Source organism: Lactuca serriola, chromosome 1, assembly GCF_051521515.1.
Source record: "Lactuca serriola cultivar US96UC23 chromosome 1, Lser_US96UC23_V15, whole genome shotgun sequence".
In the NCBI taxonomy this organism is placed as follows: Eukaryota; Viridiplantae; Streptophyta; class Magnoliopsida; order Asterales; family Asteraceae; genus Lactuca; species Lactuca serriola.
This window is the reverse complement of record NC_136408.1, coordinates 102,293,541-102,320,487: the sequence shown is the minus strand read 5'-3', so window position 1 is coordinate 102,320,487 and position 26,947 is coordinate 102,293,541. Positions and strand designations below refer to the sequence as shown.

The following is a 26,947-nucleotide window of genomic DNA, read 5'->3' as shown; positions in this document are numbered from 1 at the left end:
GTTCATTTGTTTTAAATTTATTTCTTTTCCATCCTTTTTGGAAAAACAAAAGCAAAAAATGTTTGACAAACTACTTTTAGAAGCTACTTTTGAAGTTTTTACCTAAGGAAAAGGAACTTTTTGGAAAAGTCAGGAAATCTTGACTTTTTGTAACTTTTCAAAAAAAGACTTTTGGGGTTTGAAAAGTTATGCCAAACACCCCTTAGACTACTTTTAGTCGCGTTTTAGTCCCCCACTTCAGCAAATCCGTCGCTATTCGCTCCATTCTGTGGCCTCCACGTTGACCCCTGCCCTTCTTTGTCGCCCTCTTCGTTGACCGCCGCGGACTCCATCGCCCCCCTCCTCCTTGTTTGCGCCACCGAGAACATGGCGTTTCTACAATCACCCAATACAATGAGGTATCAGACAAACAATCTTTAACAATACAAATCAGTATCACATATTTGATTTTTAATTCTAATCATGGGTCCTATTTTGTTTTGGTACTGCAATCAATTGATTTTTTCTCAATCTTATCGGGTTTAATTGCTTTTTGATTTTGTTTCTTCCGTGTCATCTTTTTTTTTTTTTTCTGAATTCTTTTTAGCAATTTTTAGTATCTGGTGCAGGAATCAGGATGGGGGTGTGGATTAAGTCGTGGAGTTATTTCTTGGTCTGGTGTGGTTACAGTCAGTGGTACGAGAATACAATAAAGACAAGTTTTGGTTATGTTATGCAATTTTCGTATTCTTACAGTTCATATTTGAAGATATGGAAATATTTACAGGCTCAGAGATGGGTTTGATTAAGATACTTTTGATATATGATCGATTACTGATTTATCACTGAAATTTGGAGAATTCTTGCAGATTTTGTCTATGGGAAAATTTGGATCTCAAAGGTTCCTAATATGGGTCTCTCAATTTTCACATTGTTTTTGTGTGAGTTCTCTTTATGTTTAATATTCTGGTTGCTTTATGTTTTAAGTTTTATTGAGGAGTTGTTAAAGAAAAATAAAGGAGTCCAAGGACACAAAGACAAAATGCTCATTTAAATATATTTAATGCTGGACTTTTAAACTGAACCATGAAATGTATTTAGTTGACATGGATGAATATGAAAATTAAAAGATTCAAACATTATCTCATCACATAATTTTAAGTTGTATTGATGAGTTATATATTCTAACTTTGATAATTTATATTTCCTAGTAGAACTATTTCTGTAACAATGTTGTAAATTATATGATAATTACACAGATTTTACAAGTTACTAAGCCTCTAAAATCTAAATACTAATGTTTGTAGGTATGCTGAAATCCACAAAGTCAAGTACCTGGACCCCATTTCTTAGAAATCTATTATTTCAATTTCTTATACGCTCCAAGAAAAGTCGACAAGAAGATATGTTTTTTTTTATCAAAAGCAGTTGTTGACTAAGACTTTCTTTACAAAACCACTACTTTCTCTTAATTTGATTTGTAAATCTAGTCTCTAATTGCTCATACCTTCCCTGTACTCATAATGGTTGTTCTCACTAAATTTATTGGAGATTCTTCTTCTTCCCCTACTAATGATCACAAACATGATGTCTTTTTAAGTTTCCGAGGTGTTGATACTCGTTATGGTTTCACAGATCATCTCCATAAGGCGCTCTTGGATGCAAATATTTCCACCTTTTTGGATGATGAAGAGATTGAAACTGGAGGAAAGCTAAAACCAGAATTGGATAGTGCAATTAAAGCATCTAGGGCTTCTGTTATCGTGCTGTCCCAGAATTATGCTAGTTCCTCATGGTGTCTTGATGAATTGGTACTGATCCTTGAGCAACGTATGAGATCCAACCAAATTGTTATCCCTATCTTTTATCATGTTGAGCCCACCGATATTAGGAAGCAAGAAAGCACCTTTGGAGTTGCAATAGCTGAACACAGACAGCATATGGAGAAAATGACAAATGCAAATAAAAGAAGTCAATTGGCTCAAAAGATTGATAGATGGATTCAAGCGCTTACTGAAGTTGCGGGTTTGAAAGGGAGGGATGTAAGTGGCAGGTAATTATTTTCTTATCCATATTTACACATGCCACAACTGACCTTTGTTTGATAACCCATGAAATTTAAATCTTATATACTGCTATGTTTATTTAATTTCAAAAAAAAGTTTTTTTTTTTTTTTTAATTTTTAAATTGGACAAAGATGCATAAAGTTGAAGCTGATTTTCTATTATGTGATCCCATATATTAATTCATTCAGACATTTAGATTGTAAAAAGATGTATAACTGATTAAAAAGTATGATTTCTGACATTCTTTGGGTTAGGACTTAGAATATGATTTTATGATTTGCTATACATAATACATCTATGGTAATGTTATTAATTTAACTCATTTTTATAAATAATTATTTGATAATCCAAAGATGCTTTCTATAATAAATCAGATTTTGAATGGCTTGATACGTCTTTATTATAATATTTTACTATAGTTAAATATTATAATATCATAATTAGTATAATCACAGTTGTGAAACTCATATGTGTTGGTTCAACCCTACAACTTGTGAACAGATAAGAACAAACAGGTATGTTATGAAGCTACTGTACACGAGAAGAAGAAAGAAAGAACAGATGGAGGCTTTTCTTGTTTTTCTTCTGGACTTAAAAGCAACTATATTAATAAAAAGCAAATGGCTATAAATAGCCTACAAAACCCAACCGAAATAAACAATACCAACCTGAAAACCAGTCACTACTCCTAAAGAATAGGACACTCCAATGATCTAGTACACCAACTTTCACATCCATTGTACTAGGCCAACCACCCTTTGATGACCCTTTATTAAATTGTAGATACACTAAACAAAATATAACCTTTTACCCATAATCCAAAATAGCCCATGTCAAGATTACACAACACTCACCTCCTTAATCTTAACATTATTTAGTTTCCTCAAAGCCGTGCTACTTCATCATCATCTTGGATCAAATTCGCTTCTTCTTCATTTGTTTCTTTCTTAGGACACTCAGCTACATAATGTCCATATTCTTGACAATTATAGCATGTAATATGTCGCTTATTTCGATACTAACATTTCTCCCTTCGATCTTCATAGCTTTGGAACTGGCTATCAGGACCTCTACCACGACCTCTTCCTTGACTCCGGCCTCTTCCTTGTCCGTATTGACCTGAATTGAAGTGACCACACTTGGTTCTCTCTTCCAATACTCTTTTGATAGTAAAGAACTTGTATTGATTTTGATCATTATTAACTACATCAAGAGCTTTAATTCTCTCTTCATATGCCTTCAACCTCCTCACAGCTTCCTCAAGTGACATATTCTCTATCTCCGAGAATTATTCGATAGATGCAACAATTTACAATAATATCTTAGGAACCGAATTTAGCAAAATTTTTACCATTATCTCATCTTTCAAGCAAACCCAAGACTCTTGAATTTTGTAGCAATCTCACTAAGTTTGCCCAAAAACTCATCAATCATGAAACCCTCTTTCATCTTCAACATCTCTAGCTTGGTACTAAGTGTTTGAAGTCTTGTCCTTTGAACTCTTTCAGCTCACAAATACCGCACACGAAACGTTTCCCACATGTCTTTTGCATCCTTATGCTTAGCCACTTGAAGCAATATATTTTCAGGTAGAGTCTGAAACACAAATGCTCTTGCCATTAGATTTTTCTTTGCCTCGACCGCTCTTCCCGTTTCCAAATCAACCACTTAAACATAAACCATATGCTAGTAGGATCGACTCCACCATAATAGACCAACTTGTATAGCTTGTAGCTGTTAACTTGGGGCATTACAATGGGATACTTTGGCTGCTTAAAGGTACAACCTGACTTGATCCACCCAGATTTGTTGCTCGCGTCGTGCCTAACTTGATTCTTTCTTCTCGTAAAGTACCAAAAGATCACACAGATCTGGGTTATTTGAGATCTTCGTTTCTTTCTTTAGCATACTATTAGATATATTATAATAATATAGACTAAAGGGTACTTATTTGTAATTATTATATATATATATATATATATATATATATATATATATATATAACCCTAATACATTAGATCAATACAATATACAATTCTCGGATCTTTATAGTATCAGAGCCGTAGGTATCTTACTCCCCACTCAATCCGAAAAACAGCTAGGGTTAGCATCGATCTTCTTCACCATTCTTCTCAGCGATCATCTTCTCTTTGCCAGCTTCACAACCGATGAAAAGAAATCCCACTACTTCCACAAGTTTGCCTTCAACCTCACACTAACCAACTATGGCTATTGGAAGAATATGATACATCCTTTTCTTCTTGCACACAAGTTGTTCGATTATGTGGATGGCACAATTCCATGCCCACCCAAACAACTCCCACCTATTGCTACCACTGCTGCTATTCCCACACCAGAACCACGAGATAATCCAAATTACTCGATTTGGATTGCCAATGATGTGCACATTCGCCTGATCATCTCTTCCATATCTGAATCAACCTTCCGTCATGTTCAAGGTGACACTTCTTATGATCTGTGGTCCTCTCTAGAATGTGCTTTTGCACCACATTCATCTTCTAGAGAATACACTTTAAAAACTCAACTCTTACGGATTGAGATGAAAGGAGATGAGACTCCTAATGCCTAACTTAACCGAGCACAAGAATATGTTGATGCCCTAGTCATCATTGGTGAACCAGTCAAGGATAAACACCTAGCTGACACGGTTGCCGAGATCATTTGGCTTCAAGCTCTTCTTCATGAACTTAGTGTTAACAGTCTCTGAGCTCCAGTCTTGTGGTGTAACAATCTTGGCACAACCTATCTTTCTGCTAATCCAGTCTTTCATGCTCGTACGAAAAATGTGGAGGTTGATTTTCACTTTGTTAGAGAAAAGGTTACTAAAGGAAAACTAGGAGTTCAACACATATCAACGCATGATCAAACAGCTAATATCTTCACAAAGCCACTGCCAACTCCAAGATTTGTATCTCTTCGATCCGAGCTGCAGGTTATTCCCCATCCTTAGCATGTGGGGGCGTATTAGACATAATTACAATAATATAGACTAGAGGGTCTTTATATGTAATTGTTATTATTATTATTATTATTATTATTATTATTATTATTATTATTATTATTATTATTATTATTATTATTATTATTATATATATATATATATATATATATATATATATAACCCTAATACGTTTAATCAATACAATATATAATTCTCGGCTCTTCACCCACCCACACATACTTGCAGGTGAACAATGTTCTTGTCTTCTGATTACACATACCTTTTTTTCCTACTCATGTTCATTTGTTTCTCCACACAGGTTGCTTGTCTTCTTTGTTAAACCATATCTTTAATTCAGCACACAAGCTTTCCATCAACTCACACAGATCGGTCTTGAAACTCTATCACACAGATTCCTAGTTTTGAACTCGGCTCACGTAGAGCGTTGATAAGCTCATACAGAGCTCTGTGGGTCACATAGAACCTCTGATGATCCCATGTATGTTATGAAGCTGATGTACACGAGAAGAAAAAAGAAAGAACAAATGAAGGCTTGTCTTGTTTTTATTCTGGACTTATAATCAACTATTTTAATCAAAAGCAAATGGCTATAAATAGCCTACAAAACCCAACGGAAATAAAAAATTCCAGGCTAAAAACTAGTCACTACTTTTAAAGAATAGGACACTCTCATGACCTTGTACACCAACTTTCACATCCATTCTACTTAGTCAAACACTTTGACGACCCTTTATTTAATTGTGTAAATAGTAAACAAAAACTAACCTTTTACCAATAATCCAAAATAGCCAATGTCAAGATTTGCCAACACTTAACCTGTAATCTTAACATTAATTAATTAGTTTCCTCAAAGTAGTGCTACTTCATCATCATCTTGGATCAAATTAGCTTCTTCTTCATTTGTTTCTTTCCTAGGACACTCGTCTGCATAATGTCCATTTTCTTGACAATTATAGAATTTAATGACACTTATCTTGATACATACATTGCTCCCTTCGATCTTCATAACTTTGGAACTGGTCATCTCAACCTCTACCACGGCCTCTTCCTTGACTTCGGCCTCTTCCTTGTCCGTATTGACCTTGATTGAATTTACCACGCATGGTTCTCTCTTCCAATCCTCTTTTGACAATAAAATTTTGTTTTGATTTTGATCATTATCACCTTCATCAAGAGCTTTAGTTCTCTCTTCAAATGCCTTCAACCTCCCCACAACTTCCTCAAGTAACATGTTCTCTATCTCCAAGTATTGTTCGATAGATCCAAAAATTTACAATAATTTCTTAGGAACCGAATTTAGAAACGTTTTTACGACTGCGTCATCTTCCAAGCTAGACCCAAGAATCTTGAATTTTTACCAATCTCCTTAAGTTTGCCCAAAAACTCATCAATCGTGTTACCCTTTTTCATATTCAACATCTCTAGCTCGGTTCTAAGTGTTTGATATCTTTCTTTTTGAACTCTTTCATCTTCCAAATACCGCACATGAAGAGTTTTGCTGTAACGACCCAATTTTCACGTCCAAAAATTTTCGTTATTAAATATTACATAAAAGCATTAATAGTTAAAACAATTTTTGATTAAACAATTTCACCTCGAAAACCAAATTGAAAACCACAACATTCGATCAATCAAATATCAGAGTATCAATCCCAGAATAAACTCGTAACTGCGGAAACAAGAGTGTGTGTGTGTGTGACATGCTGCTACCGCGCCGGCTCCTTTCCCCTAGCTGAGGAGGTACCTGAAACCAAAACTGAAAACCGTAAGCACAAAGTTTAGTGAGTTCCCCCACTGTACCACATACCATATAATCTCATAACATACACATATTATCAGGCATATATGGGTGCCCGACCTACCCCTTCGGCCCTCTCGACCGGATATTGCCTAGCATATCTGGGTGCTGGCCTCCCCTTCGGTCCTCTCGACCGGATACTGGGGAACTATTTCTCCCCTCTACTACTACTACATAACATGTATCATAATATCATAATCTATCTAACATGGGTGGGTATGACTACCCCTTCGGCCCTACCGACTGGATATCTCGGGGACTATCTCCCCCTACTGTCACTAGCACATAGCATCATATCATACTAGCACATAAACACAACACAGGTAGTAGTAATCCCTAGATGAATATCACAGAGACAATCATCTACATATAACTCCTATTGGTGGGCCGACATTGTGGTCATAGACCCACCGCTACTAGAAGGTAACTCACCTCAGAGTAGCTGCTGATTTGATCGGGAACTGACTGCCTACTGCTGCTGCTCTGGAAATCCTCCGGATGTAATTCCCACAACATACTCAATCAATTACTGCTAACTATCCTTTGGGTAAAATGACCATTTTACCCTTGATCATGTCCTTAAGTCAAAGTCAGAGTCAACTTTCAATTGACCCGACTCGCCGAGTTGGCTCGCCAACTCGCCGAGTCCCCATCCAATCGACTGCCCTGGGTCCCGTCTTTACTCGTCGAGTTAGGCGTTGACTCGACGAGTTCTCCTTCCAACTGATGTCTAACTCCTTCATCCTACTCGCCGAGTTGTATGAACAACTCGCCGAGTTCGTCTTCATCCGATGAACACTCATGTTGAGACTTGCCGAGTTGTATGAACAACTCGCCGAGTCTGTTCTTGATCTATGAAGATTGCCTTGGACTCGCCGAGTCAGGCAATGACTCGCCGAGTCCCTCCATGGATGAGTTCAGCTTCCAACTCACCGAGTCACACCCCGTGACTCACTGTTCACAATCAACACTACAAAAAGGGGACAAACTCGGAGACTCGCGAGCAGACTCACCGAGTCAGATGAACGACTCGCCGAGTCGTTTCCATGCAACCATTAACTACACGGATTTGCTCGATTCCAGTCCATGCCATTCATAGATCTGGGTTCCTAGAGCATGAATCACACGTAAAGTTTCCAACTTTACGTGTAGATATGCACCAATAAGGGTTTTAGGGTTCAAAATGCACCCAAAAGGGTAGATCTAGGGTCTTCATGCAATGAGGGTCCATAAAGGCAACAGATCTGAGCTCCTGGAGCCCAACCATGCCTAGATCTAAGGGCCAATCAGCTTATTACGAAATAATTTGCACATACAAGCTTGGGGATTGGCTCAAGAATGACTTAAATGAAGTAATAAGCATAGAAACAGGGGGAAAACGGGTTATACCTCAAAGGAACTACTGAGAGAGCACAAAGATGCTTGGATTCCTTCCCTTCCTCTTGATCTACTTCCCTTTTGCCTCAAAACCTTCAAGAACACACAACAATTGCTTCAAACTCTCAATGAATAGCTTAGAATGAGGGTTGGAAGCTTTGTGGGGGGGGGGTGAATGGGGGCTGGCTTGGGGCGGATATGTTGTTTAAATAGGATGCAAACCCCTGAAACTTAGGGCTTCATTCAACAGTGGTGACTCGTCGAATCCGGAATATGGACTCGCCGAGTCGCCAACTTAAACATGTCCCGGGTTCCGTCCCTACTCGGTGAGTCGGACCTATGATTCGCCGAGTCCAAGGCTTAAAAGAAGGAAAATACTCAAATAAGATTTACGTACCAGGAACCAGGTGCTACAAATCTCCCCCACTTATTTTAAACTTCGTCCTCGAAGTCTGCTGCTCGATCCTAAAACAGCTCGGGGTAATGCTCCATCATCTCGTCTACTGGCTCCCAAGTCCATTCCGAACCCTTGCGGTGCTGCCATTTCACCTTTACTAGTTCCACCCTCTTGTTCCTCAAATCCTTCGACTTCCTGTCGAGGATTGCGACTGGGCGCTAAATGTAATTCAGGCTGTCATCAACCTGAATATCCTCTAAAGGCACTACTGCTGAATCGTCCACTAGGCACTTCCGCAGCTGAGAAACATGGAAAGTGTTATGGATCTGGCTGAGCTCGACTGGCAGATCCAGCCTATACGCCACCTTGCCCACCCGGGCCACAACTCGGAACGGTCCGATGAATCTCGGGCCTAGCTTTCCTCGCTTCCTGAATCGAATGACGCCCTTCCAAGGCGACACCTTCATAAGAACCATATCCCTGACTTGGAATTCCCAGTCGGATCGACGCTTGTCGGCATAACTTTTCTGCCGACTCTGAGTAGTCTGAAGTGTGCTCCGAACCTGCTGGATCCTCTCGGTCGTCTTGAGCGCCACTTCGGTGCTCCCCAGGACTCTCTGGCCTACTTCACCCCAGCATATCAGTGTCCTGCACCTCCAACCGTACAACATCTCAAATGGGGGACGATCCATACTCGCGTGGTAGCTGTTGTTGTACGAGAACTCGGCCAAAGGAAGATAGGTATCCCAGCTACCACCGAAATCCAACATGCATGCCCGCAACATATCCTCCAAAGTCTGGATGGTCCGCTCGCTCTGACCATCCGTCTGCGGGTAAAAAGTGGTGCTAAAATGCAAACGAGTGCCCAACTCGTCATGAAATCTCTTCCAAAACCTGGAAGTAAAACGCACATCCCTGTCCGAGATAACCGATACTGGCACCCCGTGCCGTGCCACGATCTCCCTGATATAGATGTCGGCCAATTTCTCGGCCGATGTGCTCTCCTGAATCGGGATAAAGTGAGCACTCTTGGTCAATCGATCTACGATGACCCAAATCGAATCCACCCCACGCGCGGTCCTGGGAAGCTTCGTGATAAAATCCATCGTGATATCTTCCCATTTCCACAACGGGATGTCCAGCGGCTACATCTTTCCATGCGGCCTCTGATGTTCGGCCTTGACCTTCCTGCAGGTCAAGCACCGCTCGACGTACCATGCCACATCCCGCTTCATGCAGGGCCACCAATAATCTGGACGAAGATCCCTATACATCTTCGTCGCCCCGGGATGAATAGAGAACCGAGACTTGTGCGCCTCCTCCATCAAGATCTGGAGCACGCCTCCGTGATACGGTACCCACACCCTACAATGTAGTGTCAATAGTCCTCGGCAATCATAATCGAAAGAGGAAACCTGACCCACCACACGCTCGCTCTTCCGATGTTCCTCCTTGATAGCCTCCTGTTGGGCCTCCCGAATCTGCTCCAACAGGGGAGTCACTACCGTCATCCTCATACAAATATCCCTGATCGGCGCTGCCTTGCGGCTAAGTGCATCGGCCACCACATTGACCTTCCCTGGGTGGTAGAAGATCTCGCAATCATAATCCTTCACCACGTCCAACCACCGACGTTGCCTCATGTTCAGATTCGGCTGATCCATGAGGTACCTCAAACTCTTGTGGTCCGTGTAGATGGTACATCGAACCCCGTAGAGGTAATGTCGCCAAATCTTGAGGGCAAATACCACCGCCCCCAATTCCAGATCATGCGTCAGGTAGTTCGCCTCGTGAGGTTTGAGCTGCCTCGAAGCGTAGGCAATGACATGCCCCCTCTGCATTAGTACCACGCCCAAGCCTCAAATGGACGCGTAACAATAAACCACAAAATCCTCTACGCCCTCTGGCAGGGCTAAGATTGGTGCCTCGCACAATCTCCGTCTCAGCGTCTCAAACGCAGCCTGCTGCTCAGGTCCCCACCGAAAGACTACAGCTTTCTTCGTCAGCCGTGTCAGGGGCACGACTATCTTGGAGAAGTCCTGAATAAATCTCCGATAGTAGCCTGCCAATCCTAGGAAACTCCGAATCTCAGATGGAGACTTCGGAACCTCCCATCTCATCACGGCCTCGACCTTGGTCAAATCGACCAGAATCCCGTTCTGGTTGACAAGGTGTCCGAGAAATTGCACCTCTCGCAACCAAAACTCACACTTGGAGAACTTGGCATACAAGCTCTCCCTCCTCAGGGTCTCCAATACCTCTCGCAGATGCTCCTCATGCTCTTCCTGTGTCTTGGAATAAACCAAAATGTCATCAATAAAGACTATCATAGACCGATCCAGCATCAGTCTACATACGCGGTTCATGAGGTCCATGAATGTGGCAGGAGCATTGGTGAGCCCAAACGGCATCACCACGAACTCATAATGACCATAGCGCGTCCGAAACGCGGTCTTCTGCGTATCCTCCTCCTCGACCCTCATCTGATGATAACCCGAACGCAAATCAATCTTGGAGAACCAAGATGCTCCCTGAAGCTGGTCAAAGAGGTCATCAATCCTCGGGAGAGGGTAACGGTTCTTCACCGTTACCTTGTTCAGCTCCCGGTAATCTATACACATCCGATGCGACCCGTCTGTCTTTTTCACAAACACAATTGGGGCTCCCCTGGGTGAACTGCTCGGACGAATAAATCCCTTGTCTAGCAGCTCCTGCAGCTGCGTAGACAACTCCTGCATCTCGGGAGGAGCCAACTGATACGGTGCCTTGGCTATCGGAGCCGCACCAGGAACAAGGTCAATCCTAAACTCCACCTGTCACTCCGGAGGTATCCCAGGAAGCTCCTCCGGGAAAACATTTGTAAAATCTCGAACCACCGAAACCTCGCTCACTGTTGCCTTACCCGCCTCCCGGGTATCCATCACATACGCGACATATCCTGCGCATCCCTGCTGAAGATAGCGCCTAGCCCTCGCTGCTGAACATACAGTGGGTCTGCCATGTGGCCTCTCATCATGAATCACTAACTCTCCCCCACCTGGGGTCCTAACTCGCACTAGCTGCTGCGCGCAATCTATCACTGCCCCATTAGGGCTCAACCAATCCATGCCTATAATCACCTTGTTCCCACGCAGCGGAATGGGAACCAAGTCTACCAAGTAACTCTCCTCAAACAAACGCAGTACGCAATCTCGAAATACCATCGATGCCCGCACCAATCAATCATCAGCAATCTCTACCTCCAAAGGGTAATCCAACATGCCCGAGGACTCATGAAACTCTTTGTTAAGCGCAAGGGACACAAATGATCGGGATGCACCCGAGTCGAATAACACCTGAACTGGGATACCGTTCACATGGAACGATCCTAATGCATACATATACATACGGAGCATATATCAATATCATAACATCATAAAAATAAAAGAGAGGGAAAGAATCATACCCGTCACCACATCGGGTGCGGCGCGTGCCTCCTCGGTAGTCAGCTGAAATGCTCGGCTCCTCACCACTGGAGCCTCTGCCTTGCCCTGACAGCCATCCGTGATCCGCAGGGTCGCTGGAGCTGGCGCCTTCACTGGCGCTGAAACTATCAACTGGGGCAATTAGCCTTCTTGTGGCCCCTCTGGTTGCAGTGGAAACACAGCAACTCAGACGTCTGAATAACTGCTGCCGGAGTAGTGCAATCCCTGCTAAAGTGCCCAGACTTGCCGCACTTGTAGCAGCCTGATGATCCCAACCTGCACGTCCCCTCGTGCATCTTGCCGCATTTCCTGCAGTTTCCCCGTCCCTGTTGGCCTTTCGGCCCCGCATCTGATCCCTTAGGCTTCTTCTCCGAAGCCCCTCCTGACTGACCCTCTTCCGCCTTCCGTTTCCGGATGTGTTCCAAATCTATCTCCTTCTCCCTCGCCCTGGAAATCATGGAGTCCAGGGTAAGGCAAGCCAAAAAGCTAACATGCTCTCGGATGTCAGCTCGTAGCATATCATGATAACGGGTCCTCCTCATATCCTCGTCACCAGCATACTGGGGCACCAACAAAGCCCTCTCCCGGAACTTGGCGGTGATCTCCGCCACAGTCTCCGTCGTCTGTCTCATGTCTAGAAACTCCCTGGCCAGTTGCTGAAGCTCGACAGCTGGTGTAAACTCTGCCCTGAACCTGGTCACAAAGTCCGACCAGGTCATAGCCTCGATAGCTGAGGCTCCCAACGAGTCTCCCACCAATCACGAGCTCGGTCTCGCAAGCACCCTACTGCATACCTCACCTTCGACCCCTCGGGGCAGAAGCTAGTCAACTCTGCAGACTCAATGTCTGCAATCCATTGCCTGGCAGCAATGGGGTCTTTCACCCCGTGGAAATTTGGCGCACCACTGTCCATGAAGTCCTTAAAGGACAGTGTGCGAGGACCCGACTGGCCAGATGCCATGTTGCTCCTGAACGCCCTAAGGCGATCCTCCACCAACTCGATGATCCCTTCCTTGATCGACCCCAAGATAATGGGAGTCGACTCAAGGATACCCCTGGTGATCTCTGACGTGATGAACTCGCGTAGTCCCTCATCTACCTGCTTGGAACCTGATCCCGAACCTGACCCCTCTCCTGAACCGCCATCTACCGGCCTCGATCGAAGTATCACCATTATGCAATACATCACAACAATCATTAGTGATACTGATACTTCCTGAGGGATCACAACTACTTACAAGTTCCCTGGTCTTATCTTGGCCTTCCTTGGTTCGGGTACGGATCCTCTGCTTTTAGTAGTACGGGCCCATACTAGCTTCCACATCTATCCGTACCTTCTTCAAGGACTGCCTCGACTCCACCAGATCCCTTTCACTATGGCTGATCACTACTATACTCATCCTAGGCTCGCCCTAGGGAAATCTCTGACTCTACTCGATCCAGTCCTCAGCTGCTGCAGACCTCCTTGTAATGCCAATTAGCCATTACCCGAATACCATCACACGTGACGAGGCTCTGATAATCCTTCAAGTACCCGACTCGTCCTTACAACGGTTGGACTCAAACAAGAGCTGCGCAGTATGATCAAATGTGGTACTCTAAGATTATTCAACCCTGATCACATGTGACGTGACGTATTCACCTAATGGCTAATTCCCGTTATTCAGAGTCCCATATAGCACGAAGCAAGCAGCATTCAGACTAGGGAAACAACCTCAAGCAACTCCGCTCTCATAGAGAGAAACTGAACTAGCACACAGTGCTAAACTCATACTATCAGGCATAACCTAAACAGGCTACCCTACTGCTGTCTACTCGATACTAGCATGCAATTCTCATACAACTGAAACACATAAAGCAGGCACAAAAGGCATCACTCCTAGATCCTTAGTCCTAGTCTAGCACGCTGTTATACAAAAGTTGTTAAACATAACATAAACTTGTATGGGTACTTTGGGGAATACTTACTTGAGCTCGGTCGGTCGCGCAAATCACACACTTCATTTTTTTCTCAAAACTCTTTTCTCAATTTCTGAAAACATTTTCTTTTAGAAAATCCTTTAATCCCTCGATTTCAGTTCAGACACCCCCGAAGGTGTGTCCGAATCCCTCAAACCAGGGCTCTGATACCAACTTGTAACGACCCAATTTTCACGTCCAAAAATTTCGTTATAAAACATTACATAAAAGCATATAAGTTAAAACATTGTTTGATTAAACCATTTCACATCGAAAAACAAATTGAAAACCACAACATTCGATCAATCAAATATCAGAGTATCAATCCCAGAATAAACTCGTAACTGCGGAAACAAGAGAGTGTGTGTGTGTGTGACATGCTGCTACCGCGTCGGCTCCTTTCCCCTAGCTGAGGAGGTACCTGAAACCAAAACTGAAAACCGTAAGCATGAAGCTTAGTGAGTTCCCCCACTGTACCACATACCATATAATCTCATAACATATAAATATTGTCAGGCATATCTGGGTGCCCGACCTACCCCTTCGGCCCTCTCGACCGGATATTGCCTAGCATATCTGGGTGTTGGCCTCCCTTTCGGTCCTCTCGACCGGATACTGCCTAGCATATCTGTGTGCTAGCCTCCCCTTCGGTCCTCTCGACCGGATACTGGGGAACTATTTCTCCCCTCTACTACTACTACAAAACATGTATCACAATATCAGAATCTATCTAACATGGGTGGGTATGACTACCCCTTCGGCCCTACCGACCGGATATCTCGGGGACTATCTCCCCCTACTGTCACTAGCACATAGCATCATATCATACTAGCACATAAACACAACACATGTAGTAGTAATCCCTAGATGAATATCACAGAGACAATCATCTACATACAACTTCTATTGGTGGGCCGGCATTGTGGCCATAGACCCACCACTACTGGAAGGTAACTCACCTCAGAGTAGCTACTGATCTGATCGGGAACTGACTGCCTACTACTGCTGCTGCTATTGTTCCGGAAATCCTCCGGCTGTAATTCCCACAACATACTCAATCAATTACTGCTAACTATCCTTTGGGTAAAATGACCATTTTACCCTTGTTCATGTCCTTAAGTCAAAGTCAGAGTGAACTTTCAATTGACCCGACTCGCTGAGTTGGCTCGCCAACTCGCCGAGTCCCCATCCAATCGACTGCCCTGGGTCCCGTCTTTACTCGTCGAGTTAGGCGTTGACTCGATGAGTTCTCCTTCTAACTGATGTCTAAGTCCTTCATCCTATTCGCCGAGTTGTATGAACAACTCGCCGAGTTCGTCTTCATCTGATGAACACTCATGCTGAGACTCGCCGAGTTGTATGAACAACTCGCCGAGTCTATTCTTGATCTATGAAGATTGCCTTGGACTCGCCGAGTTCCTCCATGGATGAGTTCAGCTTCCAACTCACCGAGTCACACCCCGTGACTCACTGTTCACACTCGACACTACAAAAAGGGGACAAACTCGGAGACTCGCGAGCAGACTCGCCGAGTCAGATGAACGACTCGCCGAGTCGTTGCCATGCAACCATTAACTACACGGATTTTCTCGATTCCAGTCCATGCCATTCACAGATCTGGGTTCCTAGAGCATGAATCACACGTAAAGTTTCCAACTTTACGTGTAGATATTCACCAATAAGGGTTTTAGGGTTCAAAATGCACCCAAAAGGGTAGATCTAAGGTCTTCATGCAATGAGGGTCCATAAAGGCAACAGATCTGAGCTCCTGGAGCCCAACCATGCCTAGATCTAAGGGCCAATCAGCTTATTCGAAATAATTTGCACATACAAGCTTGGGGATTGGCTCAAGAATGACTTAAATGAAGTAATAAGCATAGAAACAGGGGGAAAACGGCTTATACCTCAAAGGAACTACTGAGAGAGCACAAAGATGCTTGGATTCTTTCCCTTCCTCTTGATCTACTTCCCTTTTGCCTCAAAACCTTCAAGAACACACAACAATTGCTTCAAACTCTCAATGAATAGCTTAGAATGAGGGTTGGAAGCTTTGTGGGGGGGTGAATGGGGGCTGGCTTGGGGCGGATATGTTGTTTAAATAGGATGCAAACCCCTGAAACTTAGGGCTTCATCCAACAGTGGTGACTCGTCGAGTCCGGAATATGGACTCGCCGAGTCGCCAACTTAAACATGTCCCGGGTTCCGTCCCTACTCGGTGAGTCGGACCTATGACTCGCCGAGTCCAAGGCTTAAAAGAAGGAAAATACTCAAATAAGATTTATGTACCAGGAACCAGGTGCTACATTCGCACACATGTTTTGCATCCTTATTCTTAACCACTTGAAGCGATATATCTTTAGGTAGAGTTTGAAACACAAATAATCTTGCTATTAGATTTTTCATTGCCTCAATTTCTCTTCCCGTTCCGGATCAACCGCTTCCCATTAAACATAAGCCTATAGGATCATCGACTCCACCATAATCGACCAACTTGTAGAGCTTGTAGCTGTTAACTTGGGGCATTGCAATGGGATACTTTGGCTGGTCAAAGGTACAACCTGACTTGATCCACCTGGATTTGCTACTGGCATTGTCCATAACTTGATTCTTTCTTCCCATAAAGTACCAACGGATCACACAGATCTAGGTGATTTTAGATCTTCTTTTCTTTCTTTAACCCACCCACCCACACTTGCAGTTGAACAATGTTCTCGTCTTTTGATCAAACTTATCCTTTTTTTTCTTCTCATGTTGATTTGTTTCTCCATACAGACTAGCTTCACCACACATGTTGATTATCTTCTTGGTTCACCTAGAATCTTGATTCTGCACACAACCTTTCCTTCAACTCACACATATCGGTCTTCAAACTCTATCACACATATTCTGATGATCCCACTAGCCTAGGGCTCTGATACCAAATGTTGGTTCTTCCCCTACAACTCGTGAACAAATAAGAAAGAAACAAACATGTATGTTATGAAGCTGCTGTACACAAGAAGAACAAAGAAAAATAGATGGAGTCTTGTTTTGTTTTTATTCTAGACTCAAAAGAAACTATATTATTCAAAAGCACACGGCTATAAATAGCCTACGAAACCTAAAAGAAATAAACAATACCAACCTAAAAACTAGTCACTACTCCTAAAGAATAGGATACTCCCATGACCCAATACACCTATTTTCACCTTCATTGTACTCATTCAAACACCCTTTCATGACCTTTTATTCAATTATAGATACAGTAAACAAAAACTAACCTTTTACCTATAATCCAAAATATCCGATGTCAAGATTACCCAACAGTATGAGTTACAAGTCCATACATTTAAAATCCTAAAAGTGTCAATAGTTTGACTTGCTCAAAAACCATGAGTTGCTGCTTGACTCGTACGTAGTCTAATTAAGTCCTCAAAATGGTTTTTTAAAGAACCTAATGTTTGATTGAAGCAATGCTAATCACTTCATTAAGCATTAGCTTCTCCTGCTACTTCAACTTCTCTTTTTCAGTTTGGAATTTGGTTATCACATTTCCTTAATCTCAATTTATTCTTCTACCTGCCACATTTTGTTTGTCCACATGCCCTTCCAAAGGTAGGTAGCTAGGGGAAGGATTCTATTTTGACTACGGGTGAGAAAAAGACATGCATAGGAGAAAACAATACTTAGAAAACTGAATGAGAAGAGTTTAAAGGCTAGAGGCCATGCATAACTTGGAATAAAATAAAATAGATTGGTGGTAGAAAATGTTTTTTTTATGGAAACCTATAGGCAGCCTAATTTGTAAATAAGTAAAGTGGCTGCAGGAGTTTCTTGGAATTGTTGACATAACAAAAATATAAGGTTTTTGTTGTATTTTAAATAAAAGTTATGTTTTTTATAGACTAAGTTAAGTGGGTGACAAGTATTTATTTATCTACAATTTTAACTAATATAATACGATAACCTGTCATGTTGTTTAGATTCTTGCAAAACCACATCAATACTCATGTTTGATGGACTTTTAGAAACATCAAATATTGTGTTACATTGGTGGCTCTGGTCTTATTATACATAAAAGTTTTGATCTTACACATCAGATAGTTATATGGTTTGAATTACAAGTATGATGTAATTTTTATGTGAAACTTATCTTAACAATACCTAATGTTAATATGATACATATATTCATAAACACATACATCCATACATGATACATACATACAGAAACACATACATGCATACATACATGCACTCATCCATCGATTCATCCACACATTCATTCATATATACATAGATATTATTTGGATGTCTAGATAGATTAAATCTCCAAATCTTTATTGTTAGTTTTTTGGATTGTGTTTTGTGGTTCTTACGAAAATCATTTTTTAGGCGAGAGACAGAGTTTATTGAAGAAGTTGTAAAGGACATCTATCGTACATTACGTATATCCTCAAGGATTCCTCTACCAAAACTTATTGGGATGGACTATTCCAAGGAATTCCTCACTTCATGGTTGAAAGATTCATCCTCACATACGGCAGACATACTCACTATTATGGGTATGGGCGGGATTGGGAAGACAACTTTAGCAAAATATGTCTATGGGTTACATTCTCATGAATTCGCCACAAGCAGCTTTATTGAGGATATTAGCAGGGCCTCTAACAAAAGATCAGGTGGGTTGCTTGCCTTACAAAAACAACTTTATGATGATATTTCAACATCAAAATCAAGTTCAACTCAAGTTCATGATGTTTCTACATACATCTCAATGATAGAGAATGTAGTAGCCTGTAAAAAGGTATTTCTAGTTCTTGATGATATTGATCGTCTCGAACAGTTGGATGCATTACTCGGAAGCAAAGGTTTCCATACAGGAAGCAAAATAATAATAACAACAAAGGATGCATGGTTGATACAGAGTTGTGTGATGTTCAAAACAAACCTTAAACCCAAGCATGAAAAGCATTTGCTTAATGGCTTATATGAGATCGAATCAAGGGAACTTTTGTGCTTTCATGCATTCATGTGCAACCATCCCAAGGTAGGTTTTGAAGAGGTGTTAGAAAAGCTTGTGAAGTATTGTGAAGGGCATCCGTTGGCTCTTGAAGTTTTGGGCAAGTCTCTACATAATCGAGATGTAGCTTATTGGGAAGGGTATATAGAAGGCCTGAAGAAAGAGATGGGTTCCAATATCAATAATGTCCTGAGAATGAGCTTTGACACTTTATCATCCAATGATAAGGAATTATTTAAGCATATTGCTTGTTTCTTTGTTAGAATGGATAGAGAAGTTACTCAAACAATATTAAAGGCGTGTGACATCGAAACAAGATCCGGAATCCCCAATCTCACTGACCGATGTCTTCTTAGTTTCGGATGGAGTAACAAACTAATGATGCATCAGTTGCTTCAAGAAATGGGAAAATTCGAAGTACATAAAGAATCACCTCAAAAGCCATGGGAACAAAGCAGATTATGGTGTCATGAGGAATCTTTCAAAGTGTTAAAACAAAAAAAGGTATGAGACCATATATATACTTGTTTAAAATATTCTTTCTTGTTTATATTCATGTTTATAATGCGTAATTCTTTTTGTGTCCCCTTATTCTTAGGGTACAGAAAATGTTCTAGGCCTCACTCTTGACATGAGAATGCTTGAAAAAGAGAAGTTATGTGAACCATTTGAGGTGGAAACAGATGCATTGAGCATGATGGACAATCTAATGCTACTACAACTCAATTATGTGCAAATCAGAGGGTCTTATGAGAATTTTCCAGAACAATTAAGATGGCTGGTGATGCATGGGTTTCCTTTAAAGTCTATTCCATCAAACTTGCCAATGAAGAATTTGGTTTCTCTTGACATGTCATACAGCAATATTGAATCATTTGGCGTTTGTTATAGCAATACGCAACGACTTCAGAATTGGCAAAAGGTAACTAATATCCATTTATTATTCTTCCATGTTCAGTTGATGAAAATTACTAGAATTCTAACTTATATCCAATTCAGTGGTTATTTGGATCGTGCTCAAAAGACAAAAGGCTGCTTGGAACACTGAAGATTCTTAATTTATGTTTCTGTGAAAAGCTTTCTAGTCTAGGCGGATTTGAAGAACTCCCTTCGCTTGAGAAACTAATAGTTACAAATTGCATTGGTTTGGTTAAAGTATGTGAATCAATTGAGGCATGTGTTAAACTTGTTCTAATTGACCTGCGGTACTGCAGCAAACTTGAAAAACTTCCAAAAACCATAGGCATGTTAAAGAAGGTGAAAACTTTATTGCTAGATGGTTGTAATCTGTGTGAATCTCATATCGAGATTAGGAATACGGATTCATTGAAAATGCTCAAGGGTAACAGTATTGGCATAAACACAAAAACCTCTTCCTCTTCCGTTCTTGAAGCTATACCAAGTTATCGAATGTTCTTTGCGACTTTTATACCAATATCTTTAGTATGCTTGTCACTTGTAAGTAATAATTTGTCAACTGAATCCTTTCCCGTTGACTTTAGTCGGCTATCTATGTTAAAGGATTTATATTTAGATGATAATCCTATTGTTTCCCTGCCAAATTGTGTGAAAAGCCTTCCTAGGCTTGAGAGACTTGATATGAGAAACTGTCTATCTCTTAGTTCACTTGAGCATCTTCAATATACACCAAGAGAGTTGATCATCTATTTTGATTACAAGCCTTTGCCACGAAAAACTATATTTGATCTAGAAAAGTCCACACCTGATTTCACAATAGACTGGGAGTCGTTAGAACCATCTTCATTTGAGTTCGAAGGTGTGATCAAAATCCAACCAATGGCAGGTGTAGCGGAAAGGGTGTTACGTAGTTTGGGGTGGACTAATTTAGACTTCCTTAATGGAAGGCAAGTCCGAACTAATTTTTATTTCAGAGGATCAGAGGAATCTCAAATCCAGGTTTCCTCTAGTAAACTTTAAGTCTTTAGCCACCTGTTGTGAATATGTGTATTAATGATATGGTGATTAATTTAGGTGGTTGTATTTGGCAGATGTATTATGAATTTGGCATATTCAGCACAATTTATGGGGGGAAACAGATGCCGAATTGGATTCATTGTAGAAGCAAGGGGCCATCAATATCATTTACCATTCCATTATCTCCTTACAACTTCAGAGGATTGAATTTCTGCTATGTGCAGGGTTATCTATTTCCAAATCAGTTTGTTGATTTACCAATAATCAAAGTTAGTAATTTAACAAAGAATGGCACCTGGATATACAGACATTACATTGATGGTGCGAGTGTAGGTGGACAGGCACGGTCCCTGACATTGTTAAGCCATTGGATGCTTGGGATGAATGAGATGGAAGCTGGTGACCATGTTACTATTTCAGTTACAGAGCCCTATAATCAACTTACAAAGGAGTGTGGGGTGAGTTTAGTGTATGATGATGGAAACATGGATGAAGATGAAGAGGAAGATGTGTTAGGTTATTACAAGTCATGGAATCACATCATTAGTGGAGATCTCACTGGATTTCAGTTAACATCCGGTGAATACATCCTAGATGCCTGGCAATTTATGCGGAATTCCGCTGAACTAACAGCAGATCGCTATCATCCCTTTATTACAGGTGGTGCCAGCTTTAAAGGTAGAGATCATTCTTCTTAGTTATATATTCTTTTGTAATGTGTTATGTAGTACAATTCATTTAGTATTTGTTTCCAAACATATATAACAACATCAATAATTAAGTTGTTAAAACAAGTTCCTCCACCAGCAATATATATGCTACAACTAGGGTTGTCAATGTCGGCCATGGGATTTTAATTGATTAAGCAAGATCTAATTGGAAGTATGGTTCAACTTCATTAGATATTTAATTAAGTAGATCATGACCAAATCGACCCGTTTATGTTGATTTGATTTATTGACCTCAAAAATAAGAGTTTTCTCTTCTAAAGTATGACTCTAGTCTTGATTTGTAAACGGATCTACCCCAGATGGATGATGGACAGATCCAAGTATCGGTCCATCTAAATGGTCCATTTAATTTGTTGGATCAGTTGGCCAGGCTTCTATATGTTCGATCACATAAATATATTGGATTGGATCTAGATCAAAACCCACTATATTGAGAATCCTAGCTACAACTACCTCGTCAAAGCGGATGTATGTGAATGATAATAAACTTATTATTTTTTATCTGCATGCAACAGAAGACGAAGTGCGCTTTAGAGCTTTAGCGCGAAGGAAGTACCACCTACTTGGTCATCACTCATGAATGTGAGGTATAATCTCTGACACCAAAAGCTTTTCATATCATTCAAATTCAATACAAAGCTACACAAAGTTATAATACAAAACATTATACGTAGAATATCATATCATTCAAAGTTTAATACGAAACTGATTCTCGACCTTGAAAACTTCCAGATCATCATCCTCGTTATTCTTTTGTTAAGACGCATCGTGTTCACCTTGAACCAAGTCGTTTTGGAAGTGCATCAATGGTGGGAGCCGCACGGCTGTTAATATATTATCATTCAATGAAAAGCTAGTTGGTAAAAGGTCAGTTAGTCAATGTCAATAGTTAGTTAGCTAATATTGTTACATTCAGCTTATGTTAGCAATAATGGTGCATCTTTAGTCTTGTATATATACAGAGCTTTTAATCGACATTGTAAATAATGAAGATAAACAACATTCTCTCATTTCTCTAATATGGTATAAGAGCTGGTGCTTCTGATTTGTGCATATTTTTCATTCCATCATTCCTGATTTCATCATACTTCAATTCTGGCTCTGTCTCAATCTCATTCATGATTCATATATGGAATTCTTGTTCTTCAATTTCCAATTCGATTCCTCATTTGATTTTTTTTGGTCAATCTAATTTTCTCGATCTAAAATTTCAGATTTGATTTCTCTTTTACTGTTTTGTTCTTTCTTGGTCTTTGATTCTTAAATTCCTGAATTGTTGTTTCATGATTCTTAAACTGCCGAATTCTACAAATTTTGCATCCAATTCACAAGTTGATCGCATTTCAGTTGATGATACTTATTTTCTGCATCATTCCGATAGTCTTGGTTTAGTACTCGTTTCACGGGTGCTCATAGGGGATAACAATGTGTCATGCAGCAGAGTTATGCTCATTTCGTTCTCTGTAAAAAAAAAAAAAAAAAAAAAAAAAAAAAAAAAAAAAAAACAAGGTTGATTTCATAAATGGATCATTTCTAATCGATGTTCTAATGATTAAACTCATCTTAAATCGTAGAAAATGAACAATAATGTTGGTATTTAATGGATTCTCAACTCAGTCTCAAAGGAGATCTCACCAAGCATCGTCTTTTTGGAATCTGCTCATTATATATGGAAGGAATTGAAGGACTGATTTCGGCCAAGCAATGGTCCTCAGAATCTTCAAAATCAAAAGAGATCTTATGAATTTTATGTAAGAACGTGATTCTGTAAGTAATTACTTCACAAAACTAAAGGTCATTTAGGATGAAGTGTCAAATTTTAATGTTCATTGTACTTGTGGACTTTGTACTTGTGGTGCGGCAAAGGAAGCTGACCAAACTAAGAGTTTCTTGATGGGGCTTAATGACACATTTTCTCAATTTCTAGGCCAAATACTCTTAATGGATCCAATTCCACCTCTTAATAAAGTCTTCTTACTCATCATATAAGAAGAACGACAGAGGAATATGTGTGCTGATTTTAATGTTATCAAAATATATTAGTGTAGTTATTCTTAATATTGAGATATGTTGAGTTTATTTACTCACAGAGACCGGAGTTGAACAGTGCACATTCGGAGTAATAAATGTAAACTCGGGAATATGGGGGTCCGAGAGCAGCAACCTTGGCAGGGTCTAGGGGCAATGACCCTAGCGGGGGTCTAAGGGGCAGAGCCGGTGGTGGTGGTTCTGCTATCTCTCAAAACAAGTGGTGAAATCATTGTGATGTAGGAATCGGTTGTGTCCTATAACAACCTTTCAAGCTACCTACCGGGGTTGGCACCAAAATGGATGTAACCACCATTTAACCACTTTCTCTCATGTATAAGAGCACAGTGAATGTTCCATAAATGGATTAGATTCTCTATACTCAAAAAGTGATCATCTAATTCTCTCCATCTCTCAAAAAACAAAATAGCAAGGTACTTTCTATGTTTCGAATTTGGAAGTGGCCTAATTTCTAAATTGTCATTCTTTGGCTATCCCAAATCAGATTTCGTAATACCCCAAGCAAAAGGGTCGAAATCACATATTTTGGAAAGTGATTGCAATCACAATTCAAGTATTATCCGAGTACATATTGATATTCTTAGACCCAAAATTTAATACTCAAAATCTATGATTCTTGATGAATATTAATGGTAGAATTTGTTAACGACATTAGTTCCAAATTCGGGAAACTAGACAAGTTTGAGGGAAATGATTTTCGTTATTGGCAAAAGAAGATGCATTTCATTCTCACCACATTGAAGGTTGTTCACGTTTTAAACACTCCTACACGAGAACCAATAGAGTATGAAACCATTGAACCTACCAGAAGAAGATGCAAGTGAGACAATGATGATTATATATGTCGTGACCACATTTTGAATGATATCTCTAACTCTTTCTTTGATCTATATCAAAATCACGAATCTGCAAAAGATCTTTCGGATGCACTTGAATCCAAATACATGGCAGGGGATGCTTCTAGCAAGAAATTCCATGTGAGTAATTTCAATAATTACAAAATGGTGGATTAAGGCCTATCATGAAACAATAAATGAACTATGAGATTTTTGGGACAGTTTGAACAACACAAAATACAAATGGATGAATCCATTTCGTTCTATAGTGTCACTGAAAATTTCTCCCTATCATGGAAAGTTTTTAAGCACACTCTGAAACACCAACTTTATAGTCATTTGAGAATTGATGAACTTCTTCAGGATAAAGAAATTGGCAAAGGAAATAAAAAAGAAGTTCCTGGATCTTTTGTGAATATGGTGGGTGATGATAAACATTAGAGAAAATAATAAAGGGAAAAAGGAAGAAGAAAGATGATCATCATAAAGGTTCAAACAAGAAAGTAAAAGTTGCATGTTGCAATTGCAACAAACTTGGTCACATGAAATGTTATTTTCGTTCGAGGAAGAACAAGAATGGTGCAAACAATTGTAAACAAGGATCTCATGATGAAGGATAGAATTTCATTTCTAAAAATACTATTATTATTATGTCATGTAACATTAATTCCTGAATTATTTTATGTTTAGGATGATGATCATGCACGGTGGATAGACTCGGGACGACGAGTCATGTATTTAAATATCGCTCTTGGTTCAAGGATTATGAAGTAGTACATGTTTTGGTCGAAAACTAATCAAGTAATATTCAACTAAATTGTATGAGAGGCTGTAGTGTTTGAGGTAATGAAAGTATAAGATATTGATCAAAGTGAGACAAGTGAGTTACAAGGAAAGCCCTTGATCCTTTTTAGGATCTCCAACATAAAACCTTGGAAGCTAATAATGATCACATGCCTTGTTGTTTTTATTTATTTCAATGTGAGGTTATAGAAATGATCATGATAATATGAGTAAGAATGTAGTAATAGAGCCAATCATGTATGTAGTGTGTGTATTACAGGTGTATTTATAGTCTACACTAATTAACAATAAGTCTGATATTAATTTCCAGGATCCTCTTGAATGGGCATCAACATGTTGCTTGAATTTCGAACCCTAGTAGATAAAATTTATCCATTCCATGATCATCATTACGCAGTCAAATCGTCTTCTCTCTCCTCTATCACCAGAATAAATAGGGTAATCAGGTCAAGATTTTCTTTACCTTCCCCACCTTTTCTCTTGATCATCTCTAGTTATTTTCAAATGTAATTTCTTTCTTCCTTTCTTCCTTTCTTTTACTTATTTTTTGATCATGGGAAAGAAAATTGCTCGCTCTCGTGCTAGCATACTTCCTCCTTCCGATGATGATTTCACTTATCAAAAGTTACTGGCTCATGATGAGTCATGCTCTTTTGACAATGAGGATATTCAATCTTAAAAGAATAAAGGTGCTTTTCCTAATTGTGTTGTCTTCAAACACTTCGATGTCTCAGTCAAGTCATATTTCATCACACCCACCTAGGTTTGCTTCACAGAATACCCTTTTTCTCTAGGTCTAACTTATCCTTTCTCCGGGGTCATCTCTGATTTCTTTGAAGTTACCCAACTCTCCTACGTCTAGGTTATGCCAATAGTTTGGAGGATCCTTTATCAGGTCGATCACCTGAATCATTCTGGGAACTTGAACAGTGGTTTATCTAAGTTTGCTTCTATTTATGATCTTTCTATCTTTGGCTCTTCTTGTTTTTTTTCATGGTCAAACCATTTAAACCACTTCTTTTTCTAAAATCCAAGCATAATGATGACGATTGGAAAGAGAGGTTTTGCTTTGTGAGACGTGATTCCAATGCTAATGGAAGTTCTTTGCCAGAGAGATTTGTTAAAAAGGGTAGGATTTATTGTTGTTCTTTAAGGGTCCTGGGATTTACTTTCTTATTTTATTTTTTGTGATGTAGTGTTCAAGTTTGAGGATCTTTCTCCTGCCGTTGAAGATAGCAAGCTTTCTTGCTTTGTCTAAGACCGTTAGATCTTGTCGTTTCGAACCGCCTAGTCTTCAGGAAAGTTCTTCGGCTACTGGCCCTATGTCGATAGGTAACGATCCTTAGTTCATCTTTTTCTTTTCTAATGTGAAGGATCCTGAACTCATAGGGATTTTTCTTTATGTTTAGGATCCAAGGTCACACGCTCCGGTTTCCACTTTACCCTTACCAATCTTGACACGGCTATGTCTAGTGGCCAACTAGTAGTTAAGACGAAGAAGACCTCATCTTCTCTCCCCCCCCCCCTAGAGATCTTCCATTGATTTCACAGTAAAGACTTCAGGATACC

The 26,947-nt window shown here is 40.2% G+C and overlaps 1 protein-coding gene across 4 annotated transcripts; it reads left to right on the top strand.

Moving 5' to 3' along the window:
- Positions 1 to 1,278: 1,278 nt before the first annotated feature.
- Positions 1,279 to 26,489, top strand: LOC145096566 (disease resistance protein RUN1-like). 4 transcript variants are annotated; one of them, XR_013703967.1, is made up of 10 exons: positions 1,279 to 2,032; positions 18,396 to 19,527; positions 19,622 to 19,945; positions 20,023 to 20,940; positions 21,033 to 21,636; positions 22,205 to 22,276; positions 22,422 to 22,556; positions 23,264 to 23,440; positions 23,780 to 24,715; positions 24,938 to 26,489. XR_013703967.1 is itself a non-coding variant. In XM_079034109.1 (7 exons), the coding sequence occupies exons 1-6, from the start codon at positions 1,503 to 1,505 to the stop codon at positions 22,267 to 22,269; spliced, it is 3,573 nt and encodes a 1,190-aa protein (XP_078890235.1). In that variant the 5' UTR covers positions 1,279 to 1,502; the 3' UTR covers positions 22,270 to 22,276; positions 22,422 to 22,708. The 4 variants fall into 4 exon arrangements, 1 of the variants encoding a protein (XP_078890235.1); XR_013703961.1 differs by having other exon boundaries at positions 23,264 to 23,456; XR_013703945.1 differs by having other exon boundaries at positions 23,264 to 24,715.
- Positions 26,490 to 26,947: the final 458 nt, after the last annotated feature.

What these genes read in the sequence shown, in the direction of transcription:
- LOC145096566 (XM_079034109.1), top strand. Translation starts at nt 1,503, where the DNA reads ATGGTTGTTCTCACTAAATTTATTGGAGATTCTTCTTCTTCCCCTACT. An exon ending in CAGAGGAATCTCAAATCCAG is followed by an intron (nt 20,941 to 21,032) that starts GTTTCCTCTAGT and finishes TGTATTTGGCAG; the next exon opens with ATGTATTATGAATTTGGCAT. An exon ending in AGGTGGTGCCAGCTTTAAAG is followed by an intron (nt 21,637 to 22,204) that starts GTAGAGATCATT and finishes TGCATGCAACAG; the next exon opens with AAGACGAAGTGCGCTTTAGA.